Source organism: Aptenodytes patagonicus, chromosome 14, assembly GCF_965638725.1.
Source record: "Aptenodytes patagonicus chromosome 14, bAptPat1.pri.cur, whole genome shotgun sequence".
Taxonomy (NCBI): domain Eukaryota; kingdom Metazoa; phylum Chordata; class Aves; order Sphenisciformes; family Spheniscidae; genus Aptenodytes; species Aptenodytes patagonicus.
Genome location: NC_134962.1, coordinates 691401 through 715414, shown reverse-complemented (window position 1 = coordinate 715414; position 24014 = coordinate 691401). Strand labels below are relative to the sequence as shown.

The 24014-nt window shown below is 50.2% G+C and overlaps 2 protein-coding genes across 5 annotated transcripts in view; one reads left to right on the top strand and one right to left on the bottom strand.

The window, feature by feature from the left end:
• RPRD1B (regulation of nuclear pre-mRNA domain containing 1B) overlaps nt 1-4926 on the bottom strand; it is a 29193-nt gene extending 24267 nt beyond the window's left edge. For 3 of the 4 annotated variants that reach the window (XM_076352252.1, XM_076352253.1, XM_076352254.1), the window contains exons 1-3: nt 4581-4926; nt 2686-2815; nt 1441-1574 (exon numbers count right to left, since the gene is read on the bottom strand). In XM_076352252.1, coding sequence (XP_076208367.1) covers nt 1441-1574; nt 2686-2815; nt 4581-4731 — 415 coding nt within the window. In that variant the 5' untranslated portion in view covers nt 4732-4926. Of the gene's footprint in view, nt 1-1440; nt 1575-2685; nt 2816-3503; nt 3730-4580 lie in introns of those variants that run through there. The other variant, XM_076352255.1, reaches the window with a different exon arrangement.
• Nucleotides 4927-5328: 402 nt separating this feature from the next.
• TTI1 (TELO2 interacting protein 1) lies at nt 5329-20455 on the top strand. Its single transcript, XM_076352251.1, has 7 exons — nt 5329-7644; nt 8131-8319; nt 9104-9252; nt 10100-10240; nt 11670-11874; nt 12617-12704; nt 18872-20455. Exons 1-7 carry the CDS (start codon nt 5349-5351, stop codon nt 19104-19106), a joined length of 3303 nt encoding a protein of 1100 aa, XP_076208366.1. The 5' UTR covers nt 5329-5348; the 3' UTR covers nt 19107-20455.
• Nucleotides 20456-24014: the final 3559 nt, after the last annotated feature.

Here is a 24014-nt window from a genome sequence, read left to right as displayed (position 1 = left end):
TTCAAACCCTCAGTTAATCAGTTCAAAAGGAATTCAGGCACCTAAATTCTTTCATGACAAACAGGTGTCTCATGCATTGCACCCAGACAACAGAAAAACCCCAATTTGAGCTATTTCGTGTAGAGACTGTACACCTTCCACCCTTCCCCTCTCCCACCACTCAGAGCAGAGACTCCCTCTGTCCTGATACAGAGGAGACAACCCCTTCGGTCAGGTCAGTTGGTCTCCCAGCATTTGGGGAAAAAATGGCAGTACCTTCTGAATGTCATACTTAAATTACGGCAAGTTGGAAGGCCTCTGTTGTAAGCCGCTAAAGCACCCATCCAGTAATTTCGCCTGAAGAAGCGTGTTAGAACACACAAAACTACAGCCATAGATGTATGTCTTCACATGCGTGTCTCATATTAATGCTCATGTCTTCATATTAATTCTGTATTAACTAACAACTCCAGTAGACATATCTTGCTTGTTTTCACAACCCAAGAATGGCATAAGAGCACTTTACTAATGATGAAGCCAACGCTCTCAAAGTATCGCACCTCTGTGGGGAACAGGGCAAAATCTGGTCAACGCAGCAATGTGATTTTAACTAATTTGAAGACACCGACACTTCCTTTAGCTGCAAAGTGGACAAATATTCCCCTGACCAGAACACTCTGCATTTTTAATGACCCTCACCTTCCATAGGTTACGCATCCTACTGCTCCCCTCTTCTCATTACAGTACTACCAGTTAAATATTTTCAGATGCTACTGAAGAAGAGGCATATCTGCCAAAGCAGTATAAAAGCACAGTAAATGCAAGAAGCTTATACTCAGTTTCTCACATTTGTCTCGTGATAATAAGGTTATAACCATGATGTCCTAACGATGTTAAATGACACAAAGTTATTGTTTTCCCCAAATGACATCAGCTGGTATAAGAAAAAAAGAGACTAGACAAGCTTCTGGGCATATATTCCAGCCCTCAATTATTAAAAATCATAATAAAATATAGTAACTATGCAAAATGGAAAAAAAATTAATATGAGAATAAAAGCACTAACAATATTGAATAACCCAGCTGACCACTCTCAGAGATGTAGACTGGGACAATTTTAACTCTCAAGGTGGACGCAACAGTTCCCTGCACCCTACCTACTTGTCTTCACATCAAAAGGCAGCCCTGGAGTATTCTGTCTGCGTGAGCAGAAGCAGAAGTTACCTCAAGTTTAGCTTACTGCCAGCCGCAAGTCACAAGGCAACACGCTTTCAAACTGGAACCACGAGTTTAACGAAAATCAGACTTCTCGCAAGACAATCCTGAAGAATCTCCATGACCAGCTCTGGCAAAAACTCAACTACAGGAGCCCAGAGCTCAACTCCTCACAGTGCTTTCAGTGAAACGTGTACCAATTTAAAGAACAAAGTAAAGCACACAACAAAAGCAATAAGCATTTACCTTTAGTTTGGGGGCTATTGGAGTCTTCCATAGAAAGTTTCAGTTGCTGTATGAACTCACTGCCATACACACTCCTTTCTTGCCAGATGTTAAGCAATCGTTCCAAGGGCTTTTTGCAGCCCTCATCTGCTTCTCTGTTCAAAGATTAGAAAATAATTATATTTCAACTGAAAAATATTCTTTATGTTTTAAGAGAGCATCTTCCAAACTAGCAGCTGCATCCATTGTAATATTTGCACATTTGGAGAGAATCTTTCTCATATCGTCTGAGACAAACTGTGCAAAATACATTTGTGGCCAATATCCTCTTTTTATTGGGACCAAAGATTGCCTGAAAGTGCCCCACATTCCTGCCCCAAAGTAAAAGCAGGAAAAGTTTTGAAGGAAGAAACTTGCTATCACTCAGAATTTGCAAGAAGAGTTATAAAATACCCCCAAGTTGACATGTTTACAATTCAGAGTATTAACTTTAAACAGTTGTTTCAGTCAATAACATCCCAATTAAAAAACAGGTTGTTTGGATCATTAGGCACTTAAATGTACTCATATAGCGCACTGAAAGTTAGACAGCCATCCAGAACAGCATACCACTAAACACACAGAACACTGAAGTTGTTTAGCTGAGATAATAGGAATTATTACGCTATTTAGAGAAAATCTTAACTAAATGATAGTCCATTTTTGATAGGATGGTAGCTGCATCACTTCTTCCCTTTTATGTATAAAATTCTTTCTTCCCCTAGGAAGGAGACTAATGATCAGATAACCGTTAAAACAAGCAACGCAAAAAGAAACCGTGCTCAAACCAGAAGACTGACAAGAATCCAGTGACCCAAAATATCAGCTCTTTTAAAGTCTTCTGACAATGGGGAAGAGCCATTCATTATGTGGCTTTAATAAACACATGCAACTATTCAATTTCACTACCCATGAACAGATCCACAAGATCTTTTGGTAACGGTTAAAATGAAGTACACAGGAGTTGCATGCAGAGAACAAATGCGTAAAGCTGTGAGGGGCTGATTCATATACAAGCAAGTTTCCCCAAAGAGAAGTATTAACACTAAATGGTTCCTAGCCACAAAGTAGTCAGAATCCAATCTTCACTAGAGAGAGGGTACAAGCACCCCTGAGACAAAAAAAACCCCAAACCACAACAAAATCCAATTGAATTCAACTTTGTATAACAAGAATGTAAATCTCTAGAGAGAAAAGTTGAAGAAATACATTAACGCAGCAACATACCTGGCAACATGAGAAAAAGCATCCACAAGAACAGATTCAAATTCCCTAGTAAATTCAGGACCTTTCCTCTTACTGTTCTGGATGACATCGTTTGCTAAATATAGGAAAGTAAGTTTCCTACTTGATTTTGCTGGGAAAGGGAAAAAAAAGAAGAAAAAAAAAAAGAGTTTGCATTTATTTTTCACTTCTTTTACCTGGAATCATTAACATGGTTTTCAAAGTTGCTTCTAGCTTTTTAGCCTAAAAACAAAGTTCAAAATACTTCCATGTTACCAAGGGAAATCAGAGGCCTTCAAGTCAAGTAGTTCTTGATCTCCTTACTTCTGCTCAGGTTTTTTTTCTAACTAATTTATAAAACAAACATGAGCTTAATACTTTTTGCCCACAGTGACACATCAACTCTGAGGAAAGCTGCATAAGAAATAAACTTTAAACACATGATTAAAACTAGCTGTTCTAACCTACCAGCAAATTAATGTAACAACAGACTTATTTTTCATTAATTAACTTCAGGAAAAAAAACTTGGTATAGAACCACTTAATTCAGAACAGAGTGAAATTGCAGGAGAAAGCCGTTGTGGAGACTCAAATTTTTCCAGACAACGCTGTGCCAAAGCAACATTAAATTTCCTCCGTATACCATAACTTTGCCCATCTTGACACCATCGGTTCCTATTTTACTACATCCAGAATCGGTGGAAGACGCTGTTCTCCAGAGTGCACTGGCCGCAAATAGGCACACACGAGACAGAAAGCAAAAGCGCTTATTTCCACAGCAGGCCAAACCCAGATCTTTCAAATATTCATACTTAACGCACTATAAATGGCAACAACTAGCAATCGCATGAAAGACTCCAGGCTAGGACTTCATCAGCGTCATCCGCTCCAAGGGGCTAACACTGCTGGCTGCCCAGGATGAGGAAGGTGACATTGGCTGAGTTCACAGCTGCCCCTGGGGACAGGGCATCGACACTGACACTGGCAGTCTCCCTGACTTCATTATGAAGCAATCTGAGAAGTTATCAGAGTTTAACTTAAGTTAATCTGCAAGGAAAAAAAGCACAAAGTGTTTCCGGATGATACTACCAAACAGTTTTTATAGATCTCTACACCCACTTTTACTTTGTTTATCTCCTAATCCCTTAGTGCAATTCTATAATGGATAGGCAGTATGAATCCAAAACCGAAGTTTAAAAGCAAAATCTAAAAGCCAAACAGCCAGCAAAGCACTTCACGGTTAACTCGAGCACACCCAGGGGAAAACGCGTAGTACGTCTTTGTTTTACAACCAAGCTGCCTGGCCTAGCAAAGCAGCCTGGCTGAGCATCCTCCCCCCTCCCAACTAATTCTTCACTATTTTAACCAACGTTTCTATCCTCCGTCCTCCTGAACACCGCCTTGAACAACAGCACGCACGGAGCACACACGCCCCACGTACTCGCGCGCGATGTTCCCTACGAGGTTTAATAAATAACCGCAACGGCAGGGGGACGGCGCCCGGCGCCCCCGTTAAGCCGTAACTCCCCGCCTCTCACGCGTTGCAGAGTTTTCGCCGCGCCGACCCGCAGAGTTCGGAGACCGCCGTGAGGAAGAACCGGCCCCCGCCACGGTCCCGCTCACCAGCGGCTCCCCGCCACCCGCTGGAGAACGGGCGGCTGGAGCGGGCTCCCCGCGCAGCCGCTGCGCCCCTCGCCCCCCCCCCCCCCAACCCCCCCGCCGGGGCGCGGCTGCCCGAGGCGGGTCCCCGCCGGCCGGAGCGGCGGGCAGAGCCGGCGACCCCGCGTTCCGCCGGGACGCCGCCCGAGCCCGCGGCGTCGGAGGCCCGGGGAGCGGAAAGGCGGCGGCCGACGGACAAGTCCGCCGGGCCCGCGTCCCGCGCCGGGCGCCCCGCGTACCTTTGCGGAGCTCCCGGTGCCAGACGGAGACGATGGGCCCTGCGTGCTTGCGGTGGTGGATGAGCCACAGCGAGAGCGTCTGCACGCTCTGCTGGGAGTTGCTCAGCTCCGACAGCTTCTTCTCCAGCGCCGACTCCGAGAAGGAGGACATGGCGGCGGGCCGGCCCGCGCCGGGCCTGCTCCGCCCGCGGGGGAGGGCGCGACGCAGCCTCACCGACAACAAGCCGCCGCCGTCGCCGCCGCCACAAGATGGCCGCCCAACCTCTCACCCCGCCGCGGCGGGTCGAAGGGCAGCATCGTACGGATCGCCGGAGGGAGAAGGGGAGAGCCGCTAGGCCCGGCACAGGCGGCGCACGCAGGCTGGATTGGGGCGGGGGGAGGGAGGGAGTACGGCGCATGCGCGGCCGCGTCGCCGGAGCCCGCCGAGGCGCCGCAGGAGACGCATGAGCATTGCGCGCGCTCGGGACTTTTCTCGCAGCGCTGCCCCGCGGCTGCGCTCCGGTGGAGTCTCTTTGTCGCGCTGACAGTCCCGGTTAGCTCAACGTCACTTCCGGCACGTGGCCGCCCCGCTACGGGAGCAGGTAGGCGCGCCGGCCCTGAGGGGCCGCCCCGGGCCCGGCCCCGAGCACGGCGGGCGCAGCCCCGGCTGGGAGCCCGTGAGGCCGCCCCGGGGCGCAGGCCGCGGGCCGCTGCCGCCCGGCCTAGCGCTGTGACAGCCCCCGGCGGCCCGTCCCCCCGCGGCCCCTCAGCTGCTGCCGGCGCCCGAGCATGGCCGTCTTCGACACACCCCAGGAGGCCTTCGGGGCCCTGCGCCCCGTCTGCGTGCAGCTGACGAGGGCACAGACCATGGAGAACGTGGCGCGCCTGCAGGCCCACCTGGCAGCGGTCAGCGCCTCGGCCCTGCAGGAGCTGCAGGAGTACGTCCTCTTCCCCCTGCGCTTCGCCCTGAAGGTGCCGGGGCCCAAGCGGGAGCGCCTGGTGCAGAGCGTGGTGCAGTGCATTTCCTCCGTCCTCGCGGCAACGTGCGTGAAGAAGCAGGAGCTCCTGCAGGAGCTTTTTTCTGAGCTCTGTACGTGCCTCTCTCCCCCTTCCGGCTCGGGCAGACCAGCCTCGCTGTCAGAGGAGCTAAAGCTGGCTGTAATCCAGGCGCTCCACACCCTGATGCATTCAGCGTACGGGGATGTTATCTTGTCCTTGTATCAACCTTCCACCCTTCCTCTCTTAGGATTTGCTGTATCTTTGCTTCTGGGCCTAGCAGAGCACGAAAAAGCAAAGCAAATCAAGATCTCTGCTTTGAAGTGCTTACAGGTCCTAGTTCTGCAGTGTGACTGCCAGGAGCATCGACACCTAGATGAAGACGAGGCACAGCAATGTGGGGATTTGTTTGCTTCTTTTCTGCCTGGGATTTCCATTACGCTGTCTCGGGTTATTACTGGAGACATCAAACAAGGTCACAAAACCACCGTTTCTGCCATCAGACTCTTTTATCTGATTGTTGGCTTGGTAATGGCTGATGCACAGCTAGCCAGAATCCCAAAGAACAAAGAAAAGCTGCCAGCGGAACAAAGCAGAATATCCGAACTAATGGTCCACAGAGGACCTGACTGGAGTAAAAGCACTGCCGAAAAACTCTCTCTCCTCCTGCATAAAATGGTTGAATTTTCTTCAGTTCACCCCCACTGGAAAGTGAGACTGGAGCTGGTGGAACTGGTCCACCACTTACTGAGGAACTGCAGTCAGTCGCTGGTGGACTCGTTCAGTCATCTTTTAAAAGCCTTGGTTGGGCTGGTGAACGATGAAAACAGCGAAGTCCAAAGCAGGTGTAACGAGGTTCTGCAAGGCATTGCAGAGCAGAGGATCGTAGCACAGAACAGGGCTCTTGCTGACGTCCTCTCCGAGAACCTCCATTCCCTTGCCACAGCTCTTCCTCGCCTGATGAACTCTCAGGATGACACGGGTAAGGTTTCCACTTTGAGCTTGTTGCTCGGCTATTTGAAGCTGCTGGGCCCCAAGATTAACATTGTCCTTAACTCCATATCCCACCTCCACCGTCTGTCCAAAGCGCTGATGCAAGTTCTGGAGTTGGACGTGACAGATGTAAAGATAGTGGAAGACAGACGCTGGGGCTGCGAGAGCGCGTGCAGACCTTCGGGCTCCTTGCAGCACGGTGTGCAGAAAGGCAGGTGTCAGAAGAAATACTTCCGCTTCTTCACGGAGGAGAAAGTTTTCCAGCTGCTTCAGCAAGTTTGTCGTGTTCTTGGCTACTACGGGAACCTCTATTTGCTTGTGGATCACTTCATGGGGCTGTACGGTGAATCTGGCATGTACCGAAAGCAGGCAGCGATGGTCCTCAATGAGCTGATTGCAGGAGCTGCTGGAGTGGGAGTGGATGTCCTTCAGGAAAGGGAAGTTTCGCTGAACATGGATGATCTCAAAGGGTCCGTAACGTCCATTCTCGACGAGTACACAGACCAGGCGAACTGGTATTTGATCACTAGCATTGATGCAGAAGAAATCAGCCATGAGCACTCTGTGCAACGTTCAGGACTTACTGCCCGTCCAGGTGCATGCAGCAGCATTCTCCTTCCGTCCCCAGAGCTGCACGTAACGACCCGCACCATGAACAGCAACATCTGGCAGATCTGCATCCAGCTGGAAGGTGTCGGCTGCTTCGCTGCTGTCCTCGGGAAGGAGTTCCGGTTGCTTCTGCTGTCGGCTCTCTACCCTGTGTTGGAGAAGGCTGGTGACAAGACTCTGCTCATCAGCGAGACGGCACTGGGGACACTGGTAGACATATGCGAGGCCTGCAGTTATGACTCCTTGCAGCGTTTGATTAATGAGAATTCTGACTATCTGGTGAATGGGATTTCCCTGAATTTGCGCCAGCTGGCACATCAGCCACATGCTTCCCAGGTCCTGGACACTATGCTGAGGCATTCAGACGCCAGCTTGCTGCCACTGGTAGAAGACGTTATCCAAGATGTCCTGTCTACACTAGATCAGTCTTACAATAACCAGGCTTCCACTTTCCTCGGGGTCCTCCACTCAGTAATGGCAGCTTTAGGTATCTAAATGATGTTTACTTTGCGTAATTCAGTCTTACTGTAACTAGGGGTACTTGTCCTTGACCTTTCGACTTGCCATGGGAGATTTCAAGTAGCTGAGGTACTGCAGCGTGATGGCAACTTTGCTTTGCTTGGTGAGCCAGCTCTCAAGCAAAGATCACCAATAGCTTCCACACTCCACAACCAGTTTCTGTTTGGCCTGTAGACTTGCAGGAACGTGGCCTGTAGTGGTTGAGAAAGGATGGATTTGCCACTTTTATAAATGTTCTGTAGAAGCACATGGAGTATATTCCTTTTTATATCGGGGGTTTTAACATTCTCCTACCATCAGGGAGGTCACGGTGATGTGACAGCAGGTGCCTGATTCTGCAGTCCAGTCCCATGAGACTCGAGAGTCATGTTCGTCTCTCACGGAGTCTGGTACCTTGCTGACTTGCAGGAGGGGATCGTGATTGCTTAGTGACATATCAGTTCCTCTTTTGCAGTCCAGTGGTTTGGATCGTCCTGCGGTGAGAAACACCGACAAAGGCAGACTGCCGAGTGGCAGAGCAGGACTTTGTCCCAGGGGCAGCAGATGGTGACAAGGCAAGAAGTGGAGCGATTCTTCCTCGACTATGTCAGACAGAAGCAGATCGCAGAGGGCAATCTTCCTGACGCAGGGGATGAGGAGGCAGGTCAGTACTGTGCGTGACTGGAGAAGAGTATGTTCAACTTGGAGAAAGACGGCGACCTCTGAGGTTTCCTTTTGTCAGATGGGGGACTCGGGACCAGGCTGAAAGCCTAGCACATTCCTGACAGTCTGCTTTGAGCTGACCTTAGCTCCTGTAAGGTGCTGATGGGTGTTCTTGCTTTGTTCTAGGCATGGGGCGAGGGGGCAGTGAAATGTTTGCAGATCAAGGCTTGTCTAGCTCTAAGACACAAGCACACTATGTTTTTCCTTACCTCATAACCAGCCATTTGGGTTCAGGACCCGAAGTTTCCTCTTTCCAGGATCCTACTGCATTTTCCTCACCCTCCCTTGGGAATCCCTGTACCATTTTCTCCTGGCTAATGATGCCATCACTCCCTTCTCACTTGGCCTTGGCAGGGCCTGCAGACATTCACGTAGGGAACTTTTTAGTCTTTACTGGGCTATGCTGCAATCCTGACCTTTAAATACTCAGGCTTTTCATTTTTAATAAAAATCAATGGGAAATAAGTCCATGGTGAGGAGAGACTGCAAATGTCAGACCAACTGCATTGTCCAGTAAAGAAAGCAAACCTTCCCTAGTCCCACACTCTTAACTGAATCTGACGCTTAACTCGCACAACTCAAGCGCAGACTTGACTATATCTAGATATGTTTAAAAATGCCAAAGGCCTCACTTGGGAATTTGCAGAGTAGTTGTGGGTGGGTATTGTGACCTCCCAGAACTTCCAAGTCATTTTCATGGCTTCAGTAACGGTTTTGTCTTCCAGATGAGATTCCCCCCCTTGCTAAGCTGGAGCCAAACGACTCTGCCACAGAAGGAGAAACTTCACTGCCAAGCCATGCTCAGCTGGCCAAAGATGTGATGGAGAGGTGCATCCACTTGCTGTCCGACAGGAACCTCCGAGTGCGGCTGAAGGTCAGTAAACTCCGGCTTTGAGGGGACAGGGGGTGCCCATGAAGGGGGCTGGTAGCTCATCAACACATGCACGATGCACGTTGGGCTTCCTGCCGTGATGAGGTTAGGGCTGCCATACGCTTATTCAGGACAGACCCTCCAACTCTGGCAAGAGAAAGGGAGACAATTTTCTGGGAGGAGTATGTTTTAGGAATGGCGGCCAGGCTGAAGAGAATCTTAAGGGTGGCTTCATATCAGGCACCTTCCCTTGATGCTCACGATAGTCAAGTCTTGTGCCTCAGCCTTTGGTGGAGGAGGCAGAAGCATCTTTCTCCCATCTAGGCCTCCCATCCCCCTTCCTCAGACTGTAGTGCACCGACTGATGAACACTTCTGGAGTTGCTGGGGTGATGATAAGCAGGGCTAAAAGCCTGGGTTTTTTTTAATTATGAAAATCCTTTGAAGGTGGCCTCCTTTTAAACTGCAAAGCGAGACAGAAAATGCAGCAGTGAGGCATAACCCAGATTCTTACCACGGAGGCCCCAGCCCTACCGGGTGATCCTGCTGCCGTGCCACAGGAGCAGTAGGGTCCTAGTGCACAGCTCAGCCTGCAGGATCAGGCCAGAAGTCACACCCTGCTTCCAGCCCGGCTCTGTTATGTCACTGTGCTACTTGTCCCTTTCTGAACAGGCCTGTGTTCTGTGGACTGTTCTGTTATCCCAGTTCATGCTGAGGTAAAACTGTACCCTTTTGTATTAAAGCCCTTCTTTCTCCTGGCTCCTTGGTGTGACACTGGGGATCCACCTGAATGCCTGGTGCTGCTGGCACTGCAGCACTCTGAAAGTCTGTTACCTACCCCTCCTGCCCAGGTCCTGGACGTGCTGGAGCTCTGTGTAACTGTGCTGCATCCTCACGGAAACCATCTGCTTCCCATGGCTCATCGTGTCTGGCCAGCTCTCGTCACCCGGCTGATTAGTGATGACCCTCTGGCAGTGCTCAGAGCCTTCAAGGTACAACAGCGAATCTCTGCCAACAGCCTTCAAGCTGGTGCTTAGAAGGCAAGTGGCTCAGGCACTGCTGTGGCCCGTGAGAGAAGCACTGAGCTTGTGGAGTGATTTTTAAATGTGGTTCGGAACACAGGGTCACCACCCTGCAGTGGGTAGGCTTGTACCACTCCCACTGCAGCTTGTCCACAGATAAAACCTTGACACTCTTCCTGGGGGAAACGGCAGTATTAGTGGTTATTGCAGGGAAGAGGAAAACAGTTCTTTTACAGCCTAAGCAGCTGTCAGAGGCACTGTGCATAGTGCAACTTGCCCTTGCTGGAGCCACAGTCTCAGCACCCCCTTTTGGAAGTCTTAGACTGAAGAGAAGGGATTGTTTCGCGATTGAGGCATTGGCAGGGGAGAAGAGAGGTTAAGCAAAGACTTAGCCTCATAACAACACTATTAAAGAGCTCCTGACCATGTCCACTGACTGCATTCTCTTCCTGACTCACAAGTTGGACAATAAAGCATGTTTCCAGAGGTTGCCAGTCCCAGGGTTTCACAGAGCTTCCTCTGCTGTGCAGAATGAGATTCATTTTAGAATTCTTCAGTGTGAATAAAAGAAGAGTTTTGATTCCCCAAATTCAAGAAGCCGTACACTGGAATTTCAGAGTAGCCATACCTCACATGTGCCTGCCCTAAAAGAAGGGAGAGATCGCTACATGAAAACTAATTAACTCTTGAAAAGTTCAAGGGATCATTACAATTAGTACTGAGTTTGGATTTTGTTGTAAGACATCCCCTGTGAGCGTCTTCCTTCCTAAATCTCGGGACAGGAAGCGTAGTATCGGTGTAAGCCAAACACAACGTAACCAGCATCTCAGTCCTGCACACTAAGACCACGAGCTCAGTGAAGTTCCAAGAGAGAACCGTGTTCTGGCCACATGGGTTGGCCCCATGGATTCCCCCCTTCATTTTTACATTCTCTAGGCCAGTTTGGTTTTTATCCTGGGCACGCACCAATAGTGCTGGGTGCCCTATGCTGTAGCCAGTTGGCCTTTCTGTTTGCTGGCATGCTTGTAGAGATGGACTGTTTCCACCACAAAGGGGATTTATATTTTAATGGCATTTTCCATTAGAGGCTCCTCCAGCAATTCTGAATAAGACCTCACAAGCTAATCTTACCTTTACTGTGCTAATGAGAGAAGGGCAGTCCCAGGGGGTTAGCCATGTGAAACCGAAGAGCAAGGTGCAGGTCACTCGGCCTCTCCATTGAGCATTCGCCTTCTGCTTATTATGGGAAACTGGCAGGTGTGCTCACATGGCTCTCAACTGCAAAAAAAATTATCAAGGGAGAACAAATGGCTTATCCCCCGAGCTGGTGAGGACTGCTGAGCTCCTCCCAGACCTGTATTGTGCACTTATCCTCCAGTAACTGATGTTTCTCCACTAGGTGCTGTGTACCCTGGCTCAAAAGTGTGGGGACTTTCTGAGGCAGAGATTCTCCAAAGATGTCCTGCCTAAGCTGACCAGTTCCCTCCTCAGCCAGGCCCCTGCAAGTGCCAGAGCCGGGCCCGTGTACAACCACACGCTTGCCTTCAAGTTGCAGCTGGCTGTGTTGCAGGGATTGGGTTCTCTGTGCGAGAAGTTGGACATGGGTGAGTACCAGGGAAAGTACAGGTTGTATGAGATCTCTGCCGGACTTACCTCTTCTCCTTTCATCTCAACTGACCAGGCCTGCACGTGCTTCTTATCCTTCTGCTGCCCCATGGGACTGATCTCCTGATCTTCTCTAGCCTCATCCCATTCAGGTCCTGCTGGGCCTTAATCTGTCCTCTTTGAGAGCTCTCTATGGAGGGGCTGGTCGTGCTTTACTCCCCAAGAGACAAATGGGAGAGAAGATTCCCAGCACCTTGCAGAATCTGACTGCTCATCTTACTCGTGCATGAGAAGTGGGTATAAAGCGGAGTGCCTGGGTTGCTGCAGCTAGGCCTGTTGGGCCATGCTTTGTTCTTAATTGACTGAAGAACTGGAGCCCAGATAAGACTTCTGGCTAACTCGACTGGTTCCATTTTGGGGCAGCTCTCTGGGTGACCCTTTAAATGCAGCACATCACATTCCTCTACTGAATGAAACTCCCTGAAATTCTCTTAGGTTAAATTTCTGGAGCTGACTTTGATGAGGGAGGTTTGCTGGCTAGTTGCTCTTTTCCTCTCTCAATGCCCCTGATTGCTTTCCTAGCTTTGCAGCAAGATGCTTAAGAGGCGAGGTCAGAATAGCTCTGGGTCAGACAGTTCAAAGGCTCGGAAGCCTCTTGCTGCCAATTTAGAGCTGATACTGTTAGGCAGCAGCCACTGAGTAAGTTACCTCCTACCCTTCTCTTCTGTTCCATTTCTGCAGGTGAGAGTGACCTGAATAAAGTGGCAGATGCCTGCCTGATTTACCTCAGTGCCAAGCAACCCATGAAATTGCAAGAAGCTGCCCAGAGGTAATGTCTCTTAAATGCAGGTGTATCAGGTGTACAAATAACCTGGGACAGAGGGAGCAGGGTAACCCCTTTCCTTTTGCACCTTTCCCATTCCTCCCTCTGGCACATTTGAGTCCTGTACAACAGGGTCTCTCGTGGAAGTTAACCCCTTTCTCTGGTGAAGTATCATCTACTACCCAAAATGAGCTAGAGAGGTCAGCTTACCCACAAGTTACAGTTGACTTTCAGATGACCTTGCAATGCATTTGAGGACAGAGCAGGAGGATGTGCTACTTGTTTTATTCTAACCGCCTCCTATGCTAGAATACTTGGGGCTCTTGGCCCACTGGTGGCATAAAACTGCAGAGGGGATGACAGCTATGCAAGAGGATGTGCCAGACATTCCCATGTATTTTATCACTTAATACCTTCTGCAGGCTGGGGGATTTACTTCTGTTATCCGTCATTTTTCCCTGGGCTCCTGTGATCACGTCAACCCAGGCTCTGCCAGGTGGACTGGGGTTTGTTTGGGAAGCTGTCAGTCTTGGCACCAGTCTTGCTCTGAGAAGGCTGGGAGAAGTTAAAAGAGCACAAACAGTTTAGGTGAACACACATCAGCTCTATGAAGTGTTGACAGACATACTTTGCTGCTTGGTGTACAAAATCCTGCTCAGCATGTTCCTGCTGTCAGGATAAGAAATCACTATTGTCATATGTTGTCACGTGGAAACAAGGCCAGAGATCTCAGCAGACAAAATGAGTCCAGTTACAGAACATGGAAAGTGAACAAGAAAGCCGTGCACCTCTGTCTCCGCTGAAGGACAGGGGTAAAAGCCCCCCTCTTTCTGTGTGGCCAACCCTCACCTCCCCTGAGGGGAGAGGAAGCCAGCGGTGAGCCGGTTCAGCAGGCATTGCAGATTTCAGAGGGCAGGCTGTTGAAAAGGGAAAAGCGGCCCATTCCCTTTCACCTGAGTGCAGGCCTCCCAGGGGGTGCAGGGTGTGAAAGGCTTTTGTGTGGCTGGGCAGCAGCTTGGACAGAGAGTGCTCTGTAGCCGTACCTTTGTTTGTATTCCTGCGCTGGTGAGAGCAGGTTTATTTTTACCTTAGTGGCTTTTATTGCATCGCAGCAGGCTTCAGCAGCATTTGTTCTGCAAAGGGGTTCTTTGCTGTAGGCTTGCATACACTTAATACAATAAAGCGTTCATCTGTGTAAGCAATGCTGGAATGGAAAGCAGAATACCAGGATTTATCTAGATACTTGGAATCTTAAGCTTTTAAATCATTAACAAAGCAGTCTGAAAAGCTGTGCAATTTCCCCCCACAGCAGGGGTGGGGGGAAATACTGAATTAGCCCTATGATGTGATAGGGTCATTAGAAGCTATATTGTGAAGCAAGCTCACTGTTATTGGAGAAAAAGGGCAGCAAAGTTCAGGGCAAGTAACGTTCTTCTCCTGTATATTATTTTTAATTCTATTTTAAGGGAAAAATGCCACATATTACACTGCTTGATGCACCATACATTACATATTTCACTGAACAAAGCAAGGTCTTCTGTGAACAGCTATCTCATGTGTAGCTCTGTTGGCTGGACACATATGCACGGAGGCATGGATCGTGTCTGGCCTGATATTAACCGTGCATATGGCAGTACTTGTAATTTTCTGGGGTGTTTTGTTTAGCTTAGTCCTGTCTGATCCCTGGTCCTGGAGCCTGGATGGATCAGAGTTAAACATATCACAATCACTTTTAAATGTAGTACACATGATATGAGGTTTCAGCTTGGAAAAGTCAAAGTTAGTTTGCACCATAACAGTCAGCTCCAGCGCCAAGATAAGAATCACTTCTCAGCCATGCTTCAGCTTCCTTTTTCCAGCTGCTTAACCACCAGATTCCTGTAAGCTCTGGTCCCTTTCCTTGCTCTCCATGTGCCTGAAAGTAATCCTGCAAACTGACACACGTTGTCACATGTAAGGTGAGGGCAATGTTATCAGCCTGCTATATGAAAAAAAATGCATTTTAAATGCTTCTAAAAACAGACAGACCAGAACTAATCTTAGCCACAGCATGAGTGCCAACATACGTCACATAACTCAGCTTTATCACTGCGGAAATCATACAAGGTAAAAAGATGTTTGGAATACTTGCCATACTGATTTATACTAACTGGCCTTTGCTCAGCTTTTTGGATTCTTACTCAGCTCATGAGTTGTGACCTGCCAAGAACAAGGTCAGGCCTTACAAGGTCAGGTCTTACAAAGTCAGGTGTAGCTCCAGTAACTCCCTGTGCTGACTAAGTGAGGATTCTGTAGGTATGCAAAGGGCTAAGCAGGTATTTTTGGCCAAGGTGCTGGAGCCACCAAAAAAGAAAAAAAAAAAAAAAAGAGTTTTGGCTGTCATCCAGAGATGTTATCATGCTCCAAGGAGGCTGCTTAATCCCATTTTTGGGACCCTGTAGTTTTATTAGATGAACCAGTGGGAGTAAGTGAATTTTGTAACTGCAGCTTCATGCAATACTCAACAGGCAAAAATAGACGCTGGGAAAAAAAAATAACACCAGCATGTCTGAGGAAGAGAAAAATGGGACAATAGGCTTTATTATAAGATGACTGCTGGGAATATTCCAGGAGAGGAATATTATCCAAAGCTTGGAAAAAAAGACACCAAAGAGGAGTTTGGGAAGGCTAGGGAACACTAGATACATCTTTGCTTTCATTGAAGATAAGCCAGTGCAGCTGTGGGTAGAGTGTCCAGAAACACTTGAGCAGCTAAGGGGTGGTGGTGTGGGGGCCAAGCATTGGGAACAAGGCAGGGGGGGGAAGATGGTGTAAACTGAAAGCACAGTATGTAAATCTGAGCTTCTCATCAATTTATTAAGTTGCATCTTCCCTGACAAGCTTTTCACTTTGGGGAAGAAAAAAAATAAACAAAACGAACTTTGAAGGAAAAGAAATTTAAGAAGTTGTCATTGGCTTATGTCAACACTTCACAAATAGTTCTGCATTTTTTCAGTTTGAAGTAACTGTTTTGAAATTTACACTTAATTCCTAATAATGTTTACAGCCTATGAAATTTACCATTTGACCTTTCGGTCAACAGTCTGGATAAGAATGGGGTTTTTTCCAGGATGCAGAAATAATTTCCCCAGTTCTTACTGAAGTCTGTGGTGAACTGTTACCTAGATAAACATTCAGTAGAGATGCAAAAGCCAGAAAGACTTGTCCTTTTGCCAGCTTGTTCACTGTGCCGTGGCTTTGCTTAGAGCTTGGGAAAAGACAAGGCAACAGAATAGCCAAACTCTGCTCTGTGCTAGTAGAATAAGTTGTTCAGCACAACTGGAACAAATATGAGCTATTTTTGGACTTTTTTAGATACCAAAGTTGATTACGCAGCGTACCTCTTTTGGTTTGATTGTGTAGTTTATTGGATACTTATTGACAGCTGTCATTCACAAGCTGGGCTGAAGTACCCAAAAACAGCCACCTGCACAAGGCAAAATTCAATAAAATGATATTTAAGTAAAAAAAAAAAAAAGCAACAACGGAAAAACAAACCTGGATTAACCCCAGGATTCTTTGCCATGGAAACAGGTTGCTTAGAAACTACCCCAGAGTTAGTTTGAAAATCTAAAAGTCAAGTTGTTCTTTAAGCTGCACAGCACTCCAGGTTATCAGGAGATAATCACACGCCTCAGGCCATTATGGGCACAAGAGGCAGCGGAGTTCTCCCGGGACCAGCTAATCTCTTGAGGGTTGCTCTCTCCAGAGCAGCTGATTGGGAAGAGGTTGGAGAGCAGGATATCTTTGCTGTGAATATAAGAGGTAAAGCTGTGCATGTGCTGGAGAAGCAGAAGCCAGATGAATAGTATTCCCTGTTCCCATGTTTACTTCACAGCAATTCATCTTTCTTGCCCAGTCCTATCCACCCCAGCCAGAAGGAGCGAGGATTATTTCTATGCAGCTGCCCACCAGCAGCAGCCCATCAAAAGCTAGGGAAAACCACTGGGACCTGCTGTTTGCTGGCAGGCAGGCGGCTGCATGCTCACACTGTCATGGCCAAGCGAGCACCAGGAGAGCCAGGAGAGCACTGGCAGCCAGCAGGGCTTGGAGAGCTGGTGCAGGGATGTCAGCAGGTGCAAGCTCTAGAACCTGCCCCAGCGGGCCTGCCTGCACTTTACTCAGTCTGGCACCCTGGAGGCTGGCACTTGGGTCGGGCCAGTCCTCCCTTTTCCAGTCAGCACAGCTGCAATAACAAAGCCAGGGGAGCGGAGAGCCCCATGAGCCCACCTGCATCTGGCCGTCCCCCAGAGAGAAGGCATGTTGCTGATGCAGTCGTTGCCAAGCACAGCTATCACTTCGGAGCACATTCACGCTGGGTTCCTCTGGAGCGGACAGATAGGCACTGCAAGTACCTTCAGGAGGGGACACTGCCAACAGCTTGCAGTGGCAACGTCTTCCCTCATTGCTGTTCAGAGACCTGCACTGAGAGACAGGCAAGTGGTTAATGGCAGACAGACAAGCAACAACTTTGGCTGCTCATGGAGTAATGAGTCATACAGCCACAAGATTATTGTGAAGAGATGAGGGAACTTTCCCATGCCTCCATCTCGTTTCTGTGCTTTTTCAGGTTACCCATGGCACTGCACTCCCTTTCAGGGGAGAGCTTCTAAAAGGGATTTCTGCCTGCTCTACACAGGAAGCAAGCTCACTTAGGGATAAAAGTTCTTCAGGGAGAAGTTTTGACAGCAATCAGGTCTGGATTTTGTGTAGCTTTTTAGCAGTTGATCTTTGATTTTAGAGAGGGGATTTCTGTCCTGTGCTTCTTGGGGTAACAGAGACAGACCTACCCTCTGATTTCTCTTCACATTACCTCGCCCAGCTGTTTGTTGTTCTCCTCATGGCCCCATGATTTCAGTAGAAACTAGAGACCTGAAGATGTGTGGCTAGGCATTTACTGGGGTCTTGGAAAGCTGACCCGTAAGTTTGGTGAGTGCTGCCTACCCTTGGTGCTCATAGTCTCCATGGGAGCACAGTACTCAGCACCATGCAGGAGGAGGCCTTGCAGTGCTGTCAGGGCAGCCTGCAAATTCTAGTTTAATTTTGTACATGGCACAGCCAGGGAACTTAATACCAGTTAAGCCTAATACGCCTTCCGTGTATCTGACACAGACCTAGCCAAGCCCAAAGGTTACCGACAATGAGACCTGGCAGGAAGAAATGATTAAGTGTAGGTCATGCAAATCAGCCATTTGCTCTTTTGCTCCTAGGAGCTTCCTGCTCTCCAGCAGGACTGTCCCGCACCATCTTTGTTACAGCAGCTCACAGCTGGATTCAGAAGTGTGAAGTGCATACTCAAAAGTCAAATCCCCCATCTTACCTCGGGTATTGAAATTCAAAGTGAAAACCATCAACACAGCAGTAAAGCATTAGAGGAAGTTGTCATTCCTCTCTTCCTCTATTCTATTGTTAATGAAGGTTTGTTGTTGTTGCTTTTTTTTTTAAAAAAGAAAATCCTGCTTTGTAAAAGGTGCTGTGCAGAAGGAAGAAAATTTGGAGGCAGCTAATAAGGACTTGGGATGAGGGGAGACCTCACATAACCAAAAAATACAGCATTCAACTCTACTTGTGGCCCAGCCTGGACAGCTGTCCAGAAATACTCTTGTTTTTACCACCTCTGAAAAGGGAGAGAAGTCCAGATGGGTTGACCCCCCTCACTCCCCAAAAACCAGAGAGGGTGGTGAACAACATATACAACTTCTAAGAGCTCTGCAGGAGCGATTGTCCAAAACACGCCAGGTGTAAGCAGCACGTGCAATACTCTGCGGTCACCTCTCCAGCGCTTGGGACAGGCTGGTTTAGAAAGGCTTTTGCCGGCAGTAGCCCACGATGCTGAGACCAAAGCCTGGGTGGGTTATTCACCAGCTGCTTGTCTGCTGTTGATAACTTACTGTGTAGCATAATAACTATTTTTCTCCCACCTGCCAGTAGATGTGAAGCCACTGAACTGTCCTCTCTTGGGCACGGGAGCCATTTTAATGGCGCTCTCTAATGAGCCTCCAAGTCTGTTCAACTGTCAGAGGTTGCAGACAGCAACAAAGCTTTCCATAGGTCTCTGTTAATGACCCTGTTGGGTGACAAGCAAAAGGCCTTCTCCTTACTCTTCTTCTCTTTCTTCCCACTGTTCTCCAAAGTGTTTTCCTCCACTTAATGCATGTGGACCCTGACAGCACCTGGCTCCTCCTCAATGAGGTCTGCTGCCCTCACCAGTACGAGCCCCCCCACACCAGCCTGCGGCCCGTGAAACTCAGTGGGATGGGGAGGCAGCGGAACGAGTTCACCGACAACGTGCTGCTCCTGCTGGAGAGGCTGCAGCAGCGGGAGAGCATGACGCCACAGGCTGGCACCCAAGAGGCATCTCCTCCTTGACAAACCTACACAGCAGCTGGGAGGGGAAAGAGGAACCACCGGGATAAAGCTCACCTGGGAAAATCCCGTCATTTAGGCCCCAAATCGTTCTGGGGGCAAAGGAAGGATTGCCCAGTCTGGGGCACTGGTCAAGACACCCTGCCCATGGGTAGAAGTTTTGGTTTGTTTGGTTTTTTAAACAGTGTTTGAGGCTGAGGTGGGTACATTGTCCCGATTCCTCCTGACTTGTACTTCTCTGCACATGGTGCTGGAGAGAAATCCAAGGGTCATAGCACATCTATTTCAAGTTCTTCAGTACGAAGAGTCATTTTCCAGAAATGACTTCCCAACACTCGATCCTTGGGTGGTGCCCTTCAGCACCTCCCCACACCCCTCTGACCTCCTCACAACTGTGATATTCCCTCCTGTTCTCAGCTGGACAATGATTGCCAACTCAAAACAAAAGCTTTTTCTGGCCTTAACCCTTCCCAGGGAGAGAATCCAGTTTTGGGGTACATTAAAAACCTTTTCTTTTTAAAACCAGTTAATATCAGCAAAAGTTACAATGCATTTCCAGTAAATTCCTCACCAGTATTACTGGCAAGAACAACATGTCCTCTTAGAAAGATCCAGGCTGTTCTTTATAGTTTGCAGTTCGCTAAGACTGGCTGCTGAGGCCAGCCGAATGTGTTGTGCTCCCCGATTCTCACCACTGAGTGAGAGAGATTCTTCAGAAAAACGGCCAGCCCTGATTTAAGTGATCAGCTTGCAAGTGACTTAAGACTCCTCCTCGTTCCCATATTGCCTGCCATTCTCGCAGGCCTTTTCTTAGACCTCTCGGATTTTTAACATCCACCCCAAGGAGAAGTAGATGAAGTATCTACCTGTGCCCCGGTACAGCCCCCCAGGTGGGTGCGTACATGGTCAGACGATGACATTAGGTGTGAGCTTGGTGGAACCACGGCAGTGCCACGGTTTCCTTGAGCAGGAATAGCGCAATGCAGTGAGCAGAGGGGACAACGAGTCTTTGGGGTCTGCTTGCTGCCCCTGCCAAAGGGCCTCCCCTCCAGAACACGGCACGGGCTCACCGCTCACCTGGAAGCTGCTGTAGCATGCTCCAGCTCCCGAGTGCTCCACGCTCCGTCCCCAGAGACTGCCTGCAGGTGCTGCTTTACTTGGCTGCTCCCAGACCACGCTGTCTCCTGGATTCGTCAGCTTCACCCAGAGCGACTTCTGGCAGCCGGCTGCCTTCCAACAGACGCCTGTGGAAGTTTTATGCTGGTAAAGCAAAGGGACAGATCTTGACTGTAGATTTGGAAGCAAGCTCAGAAATGCAAAAACCAAAGCAATAAACTGATTGTTACATGGAACAGGCTTCGTGCATCGCTGTTGGGGATCCCGGGTGAGTGTCCAAAACATGTCTCAACTGTCGGGACCAAGGGGACTGCTGCTGACACCCATGCTCCCCTCAGCTGAGGTTACCTCTACTTGTCTCCCTGGTTTTGTTCAGACTTTATTCCTGGTTGCTTCTCCAGGAAAAACAGAAGTCAATGGCTTTTTACCAGGTAGGACAGGGCTGCAGTTCAGCTTTTACCCATTTGTGCTTTTTTTAATATATATTCAGTGCTTAACATTGGGTTGGATTTTGTACAAAGGAACCCTTCAGAGTTGATCTGATCTGACAGGGGAAGACAGGAGAGGCAGAAAAGTGAAATATTACCTTTGGTCTCCAAAGCACCCTTGGGGTTGGTGCAGAATTTTCTGGATTGTTGTAGTACTTGATAAAACTCATCCATCAGGTGCACACGCTGTATCCAACCTGTCTCTGCCTTGCCTTCAGCGCTGGCTGGAGCTCACACGTGACAAATCAGCAGCACCGCGATGGTGTTCGGTGCTCCTGCCCAAACCATCTGTTCTGGTCTCTCCACCCACTGCCTCTCCCTGCCCTCTACAGCCAGCAGTACGGGGCTGTCACGGGCTGCACCTCTTGCCAGGGAAGTACAAGTGAAACCTTGCCATGGGAAATCTGTGCCATCTTCCTGCAGCTTTGGTATCGGCCCCCAAACCAGCCTGGCGACAAGCACCCCTCCTATTACCGGCCGTCACCGGCTGCAGACAGACAAGTGATTTATCTGTATATGCTCTGCTCCATTTGAATCGGTCACCATCGGGATGCAGAAGTAGCCCAGCCTTGCTGGATTCACCTCCGCCGAGACAAGGCAAACCAATAACCTTTATGCTAGCTTTTTTTTTTTTTTAGAATAAAGTTATACGTATTTCTGAAAGAAAAAGCATAAAACCAAACAGCGTTTGCAGTATCCACCAGAGCGAAACACCTCCCCAGCTGCCTTCCCAATGCCAGCCCTGTAAACCTGCCCGGGTTTCAGCAGCCAGCCCGTCCCGGCCAGCCGCAGTGACCCTGCGGACCACAGCGGTGGGGTCTCCGAGGACACCAGCCTGCCTGTGCCCACATCAAGGCACACCACCACACACGAGGACAGGCACGAGGCTCAAGGGCAGCACTGTCACATCAGAGTCCTTACTCCCACCCCTGCCGATCCACACACGTCCCCCTCTGGTCATGTCCACACTAGCTCCCACTCCCGGGGTCTTAACAGCCCCGGTGAGGACTGCGCAGCCACGTCTCCTGCAGACAGGGCTGGAAGCAAAGCTGTCTCTGGCAGGTGCAGCATTTCGGGGCTGCAGACCCCCAGCGTGTGCACAGGCACAAGCTGCTGGGATGCGCCCCATGGTCAGAGGTCTCGTGGCACCACACTGGATCCCAGACCAGCCTCCCCTCCCTCCCAACCGTGGGCCAGGCGAGGGAGGTGGCTGCTGTTTCTGAGCGGGACGGTACAGACAGCAGGAGGGCTGTGACAACGAGAGAGGAATTAGAAAAGTTCTCTTAATTACCATCTTCCCCATTTAACAGAGCTGGTGGGAGGGGAGCAACTGGAACCAGGTGCATCCATCGGGAAGGGGGCCTTGGGCTGCTGCTCCAGCGTGGGCTTCCTGGTGACCCCGTAACGCAGCCGTCTGGTTTCGGGGCTGATGGAGCCCTCGCTGCTGAGCCAGGCAGCGGCACTGGCTGTGCAAAGCCAGGCTCCTGGAGAGATGCTGATGGGGATCAGGGGCTGCTGCCACACTTTGCCCTGTGGTTGACGGGGCACATCGCACCAAGACAGCAGGCCACTGCTCCAGCACAGCAGGGACCAGGGTGCTCAGGTCCTTAAGGCAGCAAGGGCACACCCCTGCCATACCCCTCGGGGACAAGGCAGGACCCACCGCTCTGTCCCTCCTGTGACGTCCCTTCCCAGCACAGAGATGCTGCATCCACAGGGGCAAATGCACCTTCCCATGCAGCCCCTTCTCTTGCTGGGCGTTACCAGGCAGGGCAGAGCGCTGCAGGCAGGGAGGGCTGATGCCCACTCCCCCAGGCCACCCTCCTCCCAGTGAGCAGGTCGGTGCATTGGTCACTGCACCGGTGCATGCCCCGGTGCCCAGGAACCAGCCACGTCCCCCCAGGCAGGCCTCTGGCACAACCGGCTGCACCAAGACACCTGCTGAGTCCCAGCACCAGTTTCTCCCAGTGCTCCCCAGGCTTCTCTGCTCTCCCAGAGATTTTCCCTGCGGCTGCCGTCCCCAGCCAGCAGTTCAAGGCGGGTGGCGGAGAGAGGCTGGCCTGTCTCAGTCACACAGCCGCCTGTCACGGCTCTTCTCAGCTTTGTTATCACCCCTGCTTTATTACAGTCAGAGTAAATTGCTTTTGTCTGAAGCAGGATAATGGCCAGAAGAGTGACTGCGTGGAAATGGCATTTTCATGAGGCTGGTTCCTCCCCAGCAGTGACTTGCATATTAAGCTCAGCCAGTTTGCAAGCGACCCCAGGGGCTTCTCTGCTGCCTTGCCCACACCCTCCTCCCCAGCCAGGCTCCTGAGCAGCCCCCAAACCCACTGGGGTCTGGGACCGAGCCGGGAGCAGCACCACGGGATGTGGAAGGGGTGCCCAGCTCCAGCCCGTCGAGCACCCTCACCATCCCGCAGGAGACCCAGCCCCAGCGGGCAGCAGCCCCCCACTCCGCAGAGCCAGCGGGGCTGCACAGGGGGCACAGCCCTTCCCAGGCACAGCGAGCAGGGCTGCCAGCCGGCTCACCCCGCACCAACCCCGCTCCAACCACCCTCCCCAGGGATGGGGAGCCAAGAAACCTGTGCCCAGCCGCCTCCTCCATGCGCAAACCCAGCCAGGAACAGGAGGAGACCCCCACACCCGGGGTCAGGGCCACAGCCCCACATGCAGCCCCTGGGGTCGGGCGCTGCCACAGGGCTGCTGGGTCCTGCACACAGATCCAGCAGGGTCTTCTCCGACTCCCGCTCCCAAGATTTCATATAAACTCAGCAAAATTAATCTCTTCTAATAAAACCTGTTATTTTTAAAGCTTGCCTCTAGGTTTTGCAAATTACACCAACACACAGCAACTTGTTTACTCTCCATCTGAGGTGATTTGCAGCCTTTTACCCTCCCCAAAGCAGCTCCAGCTCTTTGTTTTCCTCCTCTGTAGACTGTTTTTTACTGCACGGTGGCCGATGCCTCCCGCTCCCTCTCCTCCCACCCAGCGATACGGTTCCCTGACAAGGAGCATCTGAGTGCAACACAAGCCCCCATGGCTCCACCGGGGAGAGCTACAGCATGGCGGCTGTTATTGCTTGTGGCAAAGCATAATTTCTAACAACAGCCCCCTTGCCCTGCAGCTGCTTAGTATTTTTCTCCCGACGAAGTACCCTGCGCGTTTACAGGCTCCTGTGCCATTTGCTCCCCTGAGACCGTGGCTCTGCAGGTGAGACCCACAGCAGGCAGCAAAGCAGAGCATGACTCTTGCTGCGTCCCGCAGTCACCAGCCACACTGTGCCCTTTCTCTGCCACGGGCGCTGGC